Below are 12,808 nucleotides of genomic sequence, written 5' to 3' on the forward strand. Positions count from 1 at the left end.
AAATAGTATAAGACCATGGTCCATTTTGTTTTTAAATGTGTATTTGATTTGTATTTGATAGCATTTGATTTGTTTTATGTATTGCATTTATTGTTCATGTTGTTTATTATTGTAATGTAATGCTTATTAATGCATTTATGCCACAGTTGTAAGTTTAGCTTCCTCTCCAGGGATTGTACTGCCGGGACGTGCAGTCCTTGGGAAGGGGGCAGTGTTACGAATTTGGTATTTAAAAAGCTAATGTTAGTTCAATTATAAATTAAATGGTTTTATTTCTCGCGCAGTGCAGCGCGTGACGAATATTAAAAGAAAGCTAAGCCGGAAAATTGAAAATACAAGAGCGCGTGCATTAAATAAATAAATATCTCTTTTTGATTTCGAGAAAGTACTGGAAAATTCTAGCGCGTGATTTTAAAATCTTATAAAAGGAGGAAAACATCTCAGTTTGTAGTAGTTGCTTAGTTTGTTGTTGTTTAGAAAACTACTGTTGTTGATTGTAGCGAATTCGCGGATTAGCGTTCTTTAGCTGTTTTGAATTACGTTCTATTGGACATTTGAGTAGTTAAAAGAAAACTACTGTGAGATATTGTAATACTGCATGATAATTTGAGAAAATTTAAGCATTTTTGTTGTGATAATAATAAATTTTTGTTCATTTTTCATCGGACTTGTGCATTCATTTCATAACGAACCCGTACGCACGCAACAATATTAACAGATGCAGTGAAAGAAATTGCAGTACATATATATTTATACCCTTTTAAATCGATCCCACCAGCGGCCGGTAAAATCACTGAACACTAGAAGTTCGGTCCAAGGTTGGAATCCCGCGAACGAGCTGGTTGCATGGACGTTTTTGTGGTTTTCCCCATGTGTTACGTGTATACGAGCTAGTTTATCTTAGAATGTCCTCCACGAAGGCAACCCTCACTTTAGGCAGATAGCCCTCGAGGCTTTGCCGTAGTTACATAAAACCAAAACTAAGCACTTTTTTGATCTGAATAAATATACACAAAACTGATGTAATATCTAAAAGTAGACCATATTAAAAAAATCTGATAACTTATTATAAATCTTGCATTATAATATTGACAAGAATTTAACCGAAAGTTATACAGGAATTTAATTTGTTTTATACAGGAGATTCTAGAAACTATTGGAAATTGACATTGATATCGGTACAGTTAAAACTACTTAAATAAATTTTTTAACTCAAAGCAATTTAATGTAAATGTTGAATTTAGAATGTGCCTAGTTTGAATTATATACTGCATATTCTTTAATGCATGTCTAATGTATTACATTTTTATACACTACAAATTCAAATAAAAGTAGAGGGAAATACATTATAATTTAAAACATAAAATTTCAAAATTTATAAATTACTCATCAAAACATGACATTAAGTACATTGATATATACATTAGTTTAAAAATTACAATTTTAAATTAAAAGTATGCACCCCTTCTTTATATGTGAAATAGAAAAACAAACAATATATTATTTTTCTAAACTTTAATTAAGGCATTGGTAATGTAGAATAAATAAATAATGTAGAAACGTCAGCATCAAATGCGTTATTTCTATAGCGAAATACTCGAGGTTTTCACAAATCTTAAGAAATTAAAATATCTATTACTTGCACTTTCAAAAACAATCCGTGACCTCCGCAGTTTAGCTCTAAAACGACAGTCAGAAACTTAAACGGCAGCTGTCCAGCTGACTGAAAAATTTTCGATGCGTCGATCTCTGTAATGATCGAGACGATGACACCAGACTCGCTCTCTGTCGAGTAGATCGCAAAAAGCGATCCGTTCGCGTATTTCCAAACCCTACCCCACTTTTCGAATATTTGACGTCACGGAAATATCGACTAGTTTCACCTGGCAAGACGGCGTACTCCACTTTTGAATACTACGGCGCGCTTTCGAAAGAATTGTGGTTCTGAATAGTGTGTTTATGTGCTAATTGTGAGATTTTCGCAATTTAAATTATTATGAGTAAAAATTTACGCAATATTTTTAGTGAATGGTTATTGTTTATCGCCGTAGGGTATTTGAGGAAAGAGGAGAATAATTCACTGCTGATGTATACATTAACAGTATGAAAAATTTGGAAAGTGATACTCGGCAATAAATGTGATGCATTCATCGCAAAATTCAGCGACGCCAGTAAAACAAACAATAGTGTTCGAGAAAATTATCCACATCTGAAGTCACTATACATAAATTGTATGTGTGCCAACACAGATATTTTAATTAAAAAAAAAAAAAAAAAAAAAAAAAACGCTTGCAGAAAACACTTTAGATCAAGGAATAAGAAACAATTGCAGTGCCTCTGTGTGCTTAAAAACTACGAAACATTCTTCAGACTTTTATGCCAAAATCAAGGTTGACAAATAGATTAATAAATGTTTCTTACAGTGTATATATTTCAAAAGTATTAAAATAACCTGGACAGTTGTTTAATTGCTTAAAACAGCAATAAAGTTCATTTATAAAGACATATAAGGAACTTCATAATTATCACAATGTTTCATCGCTTTGGTGAAAAACTGAAATTTACTAAATTACCTAACTTTTATAACATTAAATATCTTTGTAACTGTAGTATTATGCTCTGTTTTATAAAATCTTAACTACTTTATTCATTTGTTATACATTATTTTCTGATTTATTTACTAAATGTGTAATCAATTATCAGGATTACTAAATGTGTTAAGAATTTCCATACATGCTTGTGCAGTGTGATTGCATGTTTGTGTAATGAACTTTGATTTTCATGAACGAAAAAGAAGTACAATCTCTGAATAAGTACTTTTTCGTTTTCCAGTTCCTGTGATTAGCTGTAAAAGTAAATTCACTTCAAGTATGTGTCTGTGCAATTTTGACGATGTAAATACTGAAATGATTGTACAGTAAAAACTCAACTAAAAAAATATCCGGAAAGCTCTTGAAATTTTGGATAGTCGAGCATATAAAAAATGAAATACTGTAATAAGTGAATGGAAGAATAAACTACTAGTCTAAAATCATAAAAACAGTTCATCTTATTTGCATCAACTTGACAATCAAAAGCCAATATTTAATATTATACACGATTTTGAAAAAAAAATATATGCTGCTGATCTTTGGATTATGATAACGGGTGATTTTTACAATGGTTGTTATGTGGATTAAGACTGCAAGTTAAGACTTTAAATATGAACAACAGTAATCTGAAAATTTTAAGTAGTAATTTATATTCAACAATCTCTGCCAAATAACTTCCATGTTTTAAGTAATTAAAATATATATTTTAACCACTTTTTATTAATTTTATAAAGTACATTCTATAATTTAAATTTTACTTTCATCTATTTTAATGTTTGCCATCATAAATTTTATACTACTTTCTTAAGATTTCATAATTGCTAATTACACTTCCTTTACAATTTATTTAGTTATTTTATGTAAGAAAGGGATTTATGTGCAATAGATATACAGTGAGAATCATTTAACACAAAACTGAGGGGACTGAAATATTTTTTTCTGTTAAAGAATATTAATATATATATTTAGCAAAATTAAACTTACTAGAGTATATTTTATTTACATAGATATGTATATATGCATGCATTTAATAAAAATCGATGAAACAAAAACATCCATAAGAACTTAATGAAATTTAATACAAAATTTTAAAGTTTTTTGAAAAACATTTATTGAGTTTTGGGAAAATAATCTGATATTTTTCTTTGCATTGTCTTTTTTAGCATCAAATTGTTCAATGTCGAACATTTGGTTATTCATTTCACCATTGGAATGTGCGTCTAAATAACTGTCCATACTTTTTATGATGTTCCTCATTTCGGATGATGTGGGAACAGGAATTGCATTATTCATTTTATTTTCGTCATCAGAATCTGCACCAATGATATTTTTTTAGCTTTGAACAAATTCCAAAATAACTTTGTCCGTCATAATTGGGGCTGTACACACATTATCATAAACTACTGCAACGAATTCTTCCGATAGTACAGTAGGACAGTTCATTAATACAGAAACTTTCTCAAACATTTTATTAAGTGTCAGCTCAGTTTCAATATCCTACTTCTCTATTTCTTTTGGTGTCAAAGAATCTGATACTTTTGAGAATTGTGTGTAATGAAAATAATTTTCATTCATCCTTTGAGTCGCTGAATTCCATGCAGTGCAACATATGAGCCAAACTCACTAATTTTTACTCGCACTGCCATGAACTCGTTCCCGAATTCCAAAGCTAACTGATGAGAGATGAAATGTTTGTAGAGGTGAAAAGCTAAAGTAGCGTAGATAAACAAAACTGGCTCGTGTCACAAAGTATTTCAAAGCCACATTAGCCTCTTTTCTACGAAATATGTGAAACCACCTCTCTTTCATTTCACATCCCGCTTAAATCTCGTCTGCGATGCCAGTGTTTTCTATATTTTGTTCATTTCCAGAAAGGATATCTTTTCATGTTAAGTGATTTATATTTCGTGTTAAAAGAAACAAAATGCATGAAAATACATAGTAGTTTGTGCGGACTGTTGCTTTATTTCGTGTTAACCGATATTTCGTCTTAAGCGTTTTCGTGTTAAACATATTCTACTGTATACAGATGCGTTTGAACTATGTATATACAAATAATTTTTTTAAAGGAAAATTTATAAACCTTCCAAAAATTTTTGTGCATTATGCTGCTAAAAACTGATCAGTAAATATATAAAGAAAGAAATTTAGAACCAATTTTTCAGAAAGAATAAGAATTCAAATTCAAATTAACTTGATAAAATTCTGTAAATGTAGAATATCAAATATTCTTTTTAGACTAGTAAAATCTTTTTAAATTGGAAGATATTTTTAATGATTTTACTCCCCCCCCATTTTTCTTTGCTACTGCTGTTTGATAAGAGGTTCTAGTAAAGATAAGACAATACAGACAAAGATGTATTGTCTTATCTTTACTAGAACTTTTTTTACTTTAGAACTACTAGAACTTTTTTTACTTAACTTTTTTGTGTTAAAATTATTTTGAACTTTCAAAGATTTTCCACTGCAGGATTTTAATTTTTTCTACATTTTTAAGGGCGTTTTCATTTTTTTTTTTTTTTTTAAGATTCTTTTTAGATTAGAAAAATATTTTTAAATCGGAAGATATTTTTAATGATTTTCCTTCGCTTTGAGGAGGACTAGAATTTTCGGGTGAACTATTAGATAAAAAATATATTGAAATGGTTCACCAACTGATTCTGGATACAGAAAAGCAAGGATTTTGTTTTAGAAGGGGAAATGTAATTAAGCTTACTAGAGTATATTTTATTTACATAGATATGTATATATGCATGCATTTAATAAAAATCGATGAAACAAAAACATCCATAAGAACTTAATGAAATTTAATACAAAATTTTAAAGTTTTTTGAAAAACATTTATTGAGTTTTGGGAAAATAATCTGATATTTTTCTTTGCATTGTCTTTTTTAGCATCAAATTGTTCAATGTCGAACATTTGATTATTCATTTCACCATTGGAATGTGTGTCTAAATAACTGTCCATACTTTTTATGATGTTCCTCATTTCGGATGATGTGGGAACAGGAATTGCATTATTCATTTTATTTTCGTCATCAGAATCTGCACCAATGATATTTTTTTAGCTTTGAACAAATTCCAAAATAACTTTGTCCGCCATAATTGGGGCTGTACACACATTATCATAAACTACTGCAACGAATTCTTCCGATAGTACAGTAGGACAGTTCATTAATACAGAAACTTTCTCAAACATTTTATTAAGTGTCAGCTCAGTTTCAATATCCTACTTCTCTATTTCTTTTGGTGCAAAAGAATCTGATACTTTTGAGAATTGTGTGTAATGAAAATAATTTTCATTCATTCTTTGAGTCGCTGAAATTAAATTTGACATACCTCCTCTTGACGATATTATGTTGAAGTTGGTTGAATTCCTCGCCTTTCTTGTTCTTTTATACTATTTTTTGGTTTTTCTTGTGGTGGTTCATTTTAACATGTTGACTGCCGTGGGGGCCACCGGTGACCGACACGACTTGGCTACAGCACTGTGGGTGCCACTGGCAATGCGATCAATAGTAAAATACATAATTAGAATAAATATCGATACTGATAAATTTTTAAATAGTGCCATATTTACTATAACGATTTGAAGAATAATAAATGGTAAAAATTTAAATTATAAATCGCAAAAATGGTATACATATGTTTGGGGGTCGCCGGTGACCCCAAGCATGAAAAATGCATCAAGCACGATTATATATAACATTATGTTCTGCAGATAATATTTCAACATAATATATATCGCATAATAAAAATTTCAAGTTGACGTCATGGGCAAATCACATAAAATGCGCGCGGCAGGCAATGTGTTAGTTTTTACATTTCAAAGTATTCGTATTCTACATTTATAGGATTTAATGAAGATCATTTGAACTTCAATTTTTTAGTCTTTGTGAAAAGTTGGTTCTAAATTTCTTTATATATATATATATATATATAAGAACTCCTACACTCCTAGAGAAAAGTAATTTATATATTTATTTATCCCACATTTTCATTTTGAAATATTTTAGTACATGCTTTTCAATATTTTAAAAGTTGATTTTTTGTTGAACTGAAATATGTAATATGGAAAAATTCTATCAAAAAACATAATTCAACTCAGAATTGAAACAGGAGATGAATAGAGATAATAATAATGTGGGGTATTTGATCCTCTTCCCCTAATAGGCATTTGAAACATTTTAGCATGTTTTTACATTCAGCTGAAATGGGGCCCACCAGCGGCCGAGCGGTAAAGTCGTTGAACACTGGTAGTTCAGTCGGAGGTTCGAATCCCGTGAACGGGCTGGCTGCATGGGTGTTTTCCCCATGTGTAATGTGTATATGAGCCAGTTCTCTTAGAAAGTCCTCCATGAAGGCATCCCTCCCCCTAGGCAGATCGCCCTCGTGTGCTTTGCCATAATTAAATACACGCCATTCAGCTGAAACAGTAAAAATATAGAAAAATTCCCACAGAAACATAATTCGGCTGAGAAACAAAACAGGCAAAAAATGGGTTGGCGTCAGGAAACTGATTGGTCTAAAACAGGGCTTCTTAAACTTTTTTTCAGTTGTGACCCTTTTTTATCATAGATTTTTCCACGACCCCAAAATATTTATGAAAATTTTGTGGGTCCCCATAAGCATTCACGCGTGAGTGAAACTATCAATTTTTTCACTTGTACTGTAAGATAATATTGCAGTTTTAGGTCATTATCTTTAATTTCTCATTTTAAGACATAGAACAATGTGAAAATTTTAATTAAGTAACAGATGAAATGACAGCATCACGTGCAAAGGAATTAAAAAGAACATTTATATTATAAAAAGAATGCAATGAAACATTTTTGTTTTTCTCTTTGTCTGTATGGTCTTATCTTTATCTATTTTCAGATACATTGTGTAAAAATATTATATTAAGTTTAAGAAATACCAAAACTACTGAAATTTTTTGCGACCCCCTGCTGTAGATGGGGGTTGCGATCTACAGTTAGTCTAAAAAGACTTATTATAAATAAATAATAAAATAAATAATAAGTCTGGTCTAAAATAACGTTACAATATTTGATTTTGTTGGAACATTGGATAACTGAGGCCACACCCAGTGCAGTTTACGCAGGTGTGCAAATTTTGGAATTTACAGAAATATCAAGTAGCAAAATTTTTGGAATTTAGGAATGAAAACGTTTTTAGAATTTAGGACCTACAGAGATTGCATAGCACAGCAAAATGTACCTGCTAAAGCTAGGACTCCAGTGCATGGTTATATTCTTATAAGGAGTGTATGCCTGAATGCAGAGATGCATTTTGAGTCATCATCGCTAGGTCACCAGCCTACACAGCATTGTGGTATACATCATTCATGTAAATAAGGAATAAAATTGATTGCACTTTAGTTAAATAACCTAACTTATTTTTTGTAAGTATTGTGCGAGAGTACTGTAATTGTTGAATAAGAATTAAACACTTGCTTTCTGTTCATCTGAAATGGCATAGCTGAATGGCTAGCAGTTATTCCAGCAGAAGTTTGAAGGAATGGATCATTCTGTATTTAGTTAGATAATCAAAATACACAAGCTATGAACATAACATATTAAACCATAATTCACTTTTCACATTGGATAGCCAATGTTTATCAATTTTCACATAAGTCGTACTTTCCCGTAATTTTGAAAATACTCCATTGCATGCTGTTCTGTTGAAGACAAGCCCGATTTTTTTTTTTTTTTTTTTCAAAATGTAATTGATAACTTGTATTGTTTTTTTACAAAATTTAAACCTGGGGTGTCATGAACAAATTTGTGTGGGTCACCAAATTCAAAGAAATTTATTTGACAATAAAAGGTACATGTAATTTGAAGAGAATTTTGGATGTTTTTTAACATTTCCATATTTTAATTTTGATTTGATTGCTTTCCACTTGATTTGTGTGTTATGCTTGATGATTTCCAAACAGCTCGTATCGAATTTCAAAGCAATTGCATACGCGCAGCTAAGATGTAGTTTTTTGACTATATTAGTAGTGTCTTGCATGTAATTGTAATACACATCATTTATAAATTATGTTTTTTATTTCTAATCAAATTTGTTGTCAAGTAAGCACATAACATTTAATAAGTATTGGAAAATTGAGTAGTGTTTCGAAGGATAATAAAAACAATTTTGTTTTAGTTGCAGTTTTGTTCATGATGGTTAAATGGCCCAAAATAGATACCCAATGTTCACAAGAGAAACGGGATGGATGGATCAATATCAAATAAACTTGGAGAAAAACTAATGAAAATGCAAACAATAATGAATCCATTGGCTCTCTTTCTACTTCTAAAAAAAATTGAGTATATATCAAGAAGAGTTTATTTTATACTGTTTTACGTGTTGTATTATTAATGGAAAATAAATATCCATTGTGTGTTAAATGCAGTGAAAACTTGGCACATGGAAAGCATGAAAACTGAAATTAAAAACATTTAGAAATGGTACTTTTCCGTTTTACCGGCGCAAACGATAAAGTCGCCAACAATGGTACAACTGATGCCAAACGGAATATCTTCGCTGGCAACCTTTTACGCCTCATTTACAAAACAAGTCGCAGCCATTTCTTATCAGATTTATTGTAATTACATAGAATAATAATTAAATTACATAGAATTTTACATGATAGTTAAATTTTATGCTCTAAGACCATTCACGGTAATTCAATCAATTAGAATGCAATCACACCACTCACCCGAAGGCAAAAATCAAGGGTTAAATTCATCAATTCTACTGAGAATGCAATAGCGTAGTAAAGCACTGCGGTTTTACATAATTTCTGAGTAAACTATTCATACAAATTGAAATAATTCTTGCATTTAAACTTGTATTCCAAATTAAGATTTAAGTTGTCATTAATGTAGATAATTACCGAGAGAATTAGATTTTTGTAACGTTGTTTACATGAGATGGGATCAGGTGGGGTCACGTGATACGAACCAACAAATCAGGATGTTGAACCATGAAAACAGTAAATTCTTAATGTCTTTTTACAAATTTACTGCCTTTATTGGCTTTTTACAAAATTTTAAAAGATATTAAAATGTTTATGCCTTCAAAATAAAAAATTCTTAGAAATAATGTTTGTTAACATTTTTTATGTTTATATTGTATGTTGTTGGCAACAAAATCTGCTTGGCGAGATTTGCGCCAGTGAAACGGAAAAGTACCTCAGAAACTAAACATAAAGTTTAAGTAAATAAATCTGAAGAATTTTTTTAAGGAATGAGCTAAAAGCATGAAAAATTAAAATGTATTTTTGAAAAAATATACAACAGTTCATGAGAAGGATTTACAGGCATCTTAAAAGCTTCATATTTAATAGCAAAAAATTTAAGAACCTCATACAATTGGAGAAATATTGAAGCTTTTAAAACTAAGATACTTTGGCAAGGAGAATTGAACAAAAACAACAGAAACATGTTTTTCAGAATTTACTACAGAAAATAATACAGATTTCTTGTTTAAAACAACATATGATAAAACTGACTGAAAATTTTTTGAAAAATTTCCAAATAAGGAATTAGGTTGGATCTGTGACCCATTTTGCCTTTGGTATTTTCAATTCCAATGTATCTGTAAATGAAAAAGCACAATTAATTGATATTTTAAGTGACAGAATACTGTGTGTTCAAGTTAAGTCTCTAACTTGCCAAAAATTTTAGTTATCTATTGGAAAGGAATATGCCAATTTAAAATGAATTAAAGTAAATTATTACGTTTCTTACATAAAATTGTACAGTAAACTTTTAGCTTATATTTAAAACTTCTAAAATGCTTATGTTACATTAGCATTGAAAGTGTATTTCTCACTGAAATAGAAATAATTTTGCTATTGAATTAACACGGAGAACTTTTTTATTGAAATATTTTTCTCTGTAACATTAGTTTCATCTACCAGAAACTAAAGATTAAAGAAATGTTTTTAAAACATTTTGAATTCGTTGTTATATTGATCTATGAAGCAGTAGATTAGTGAGTTTTTATTACATTACTGACAAATATAGTTTTATAACAATCAAAAAATTTTCAGGGGAGATAATTATTTGTCAAATATGAATGTGTTTTCAAAGCGGAAATAAATAATAAGTGATAAAAAAGAAAAATCAGTTAGAACATTCACATTTCTAACAAAGTAATTTGCTTTGCTTTAAGCTTTATAATACAATACAGTTTACAATGATAAAGCAAAAATACAATGTGGAATCGATATGCGAAGATTACGATAGTATCTAGAGTATTCAGCATTTCGTATAATCCTATAACCAGATAATAATAATATTAAAATAAATTTTATCTGAATGAAGTTTTCTTATTACAGAAACAGTAAAATTATGCAATTGCATAAACGAATGCACTTTCAGACAATATACTTAATATTGTTTACAAGTTGAAGCCAAAGTTCTGTTTATATTACTTCTCGCCCTTCAGCGCATGCTCAAGAATTACCATCCAGGCGAAACTAGTCGATTTGTCCAAGACGTCAAAAATTCGAAAAGTGGGGTAGGGTTTGGAAATACGCGACCCGCTCTTCTATCTCGACGGTGTCCAGACCAAAGCTGTATGTAAGTAAAGCGTCGACACTTTAATGGGAGAACTCGCGCTTCGAAGCGACCGCAACGCTCGTAGCGGTAGCGATGTGGAAACACAATCAGTAAAATTGCGCATGCTCTTTTTCTTTTCAGTCATTGGTTGTTTTCTATTCCAGATATTCTACAGATTTGTTTGATTTTACCCAAATCTTGTTAGCTGCTAACGTGAATTTCTTGTGTTAGTTATAACTTATTAATTTGTTCTTTTTAATTATAAAAGGCTCTTTTCAGAACCATTTTTAAAAATTTCTTATAATGGCGTATCGATACTGCCGATTTAAGGATTGCAAGAGTAAGATTTCGTCAAAATCCGATGGAATACATTTCTACACATTTCCTCGAGACGAACAAAGGTTAGTACTCAATTATTTTTCACTTTTACTATTTGTAAGGGGATTCGAAATGTGATATATTGTTGTGTGTTTATATTTAATGTTGTAATGTGTTTATATTTAAACGTGAGAATAATTTTGTCGTGCATGGTATGGTTCATAAAATATTGTGTGTCCTTAAAAATCTATCGGTTTACACTGGAAAAACAATTATGTGATTTACAGTTAGCATTTTATCAGCAACATTTAGGGCATTTTAGTAATGTTTACTTTATTTAAAATTTATGTAGTGAAATTTTTTATAAAAAATAATAAAACATTTTAATAAAAAATTGTATGTATTGGGTTAAAAAAAGGTCTCATTTAATTCATAGACTGTTTTTAACAACCCTGAAACCCTGTGGTATAGTTGCAAGTAAAGTTTGTGGATATATAAAAAGAAATTTAGATCTTAACAGTAAAAAAGTCTCTTAAAAGCATAGAGGAATCAGTGCCATACTGAATGATGACGAAAATTTATAATTGGTGTTCAACATAAAATTATGAAACTTAGTGTTAAATCTATGTACAGGCGCTGTTCCCAGTACAAGTGTCCCACTCATTAAGGTGTCCAACTTAAGAGGTTTCACTGTATTAAAAATTAAAGTACTTGCTAGAGAGAAAAGAAATGCATTTGTACTGTAATTTTAAGACGCTAACAAATTTATTGATTTCGTATGTGTATGTGTGGAACGTTGTAATGTAAACTTTTAGGTCTCATGCAAAACTAGCTTACAGTAGACTTGAAGCAACTATTCATTTTGTCTGATATGACTATAAGGTCAGATGGCTGCAAAAGTTTAAACAACATTTTTATTTTAAAAATTCAGAACATAAAAGCACTTTCTTCTTGCTCAAAATACGCCAACACTTGTTTTGAAGAACTAAACAGTATTAAAATAAACTCAAATATTCAATTTGAAAATATTGGCTCATGATTTCTACACTAACTTAGACCAACGACAACCAGAATGGCAAGCCCGGGTTTTAGAATGGAATACTATCAAAGTAACGAGCACACAACAGAGTCTGCTCTAAAAGCACATCCTCCCTCACACACACACTTTTAGCCTCAAACATATCTACTTAAATACTGTAACTTATTTGCATTCTGGTGAGGAACGAAAAAAGTGGACTTGACAGTAAAAATTCAAATAATAAAAATAAATGGTTAATTAACATAAGAACTTTAAATTATAGATATTTCAAAAGGCCTTAGCAATCAAAAGGTTTGAAA

General features: G+C 30.2%; 1 protein-coding gene across 1 annotated transcript in view; it reads left to right on the forward strand.

Annotated features, from left to right (window-relative positions):
- The window catches only part of LOC146995458 (uncharacterized), an 80,559-nt gene that overhangs the window by 67,085 nt on the left and 666 nt on the right, over window positions 1-12,808 (forward strand). Inside the window, exon 2 of the mRNA XM_085823946.1 lies at window positions 11,432-11,553. Coding sequence (XP_085680072.1) covers window positions 11,456-11,553 — 98 coding nt within the window. The 5' untranslated portion in view covers window positions 11,432-11,455. The remainder of the gene's footprint in view (window positions 1-11,431; window positions 11,554-12,808) is intronic.

This window comes from Stegodyphus dumicola, chromosome 9 (assembly GCF_044657685.1).
Source record: "Stegodyphus dumicola isolate Sdum_Otavi_A_Nest chromosome 9, ASM4465768v1".
Lineage (NCBI taxonomy): Eukaryota > Metazoa > Arthropoda > Arachnida > Araneae > Eresidae > Stegodyphus > Stegodyphus dumicola.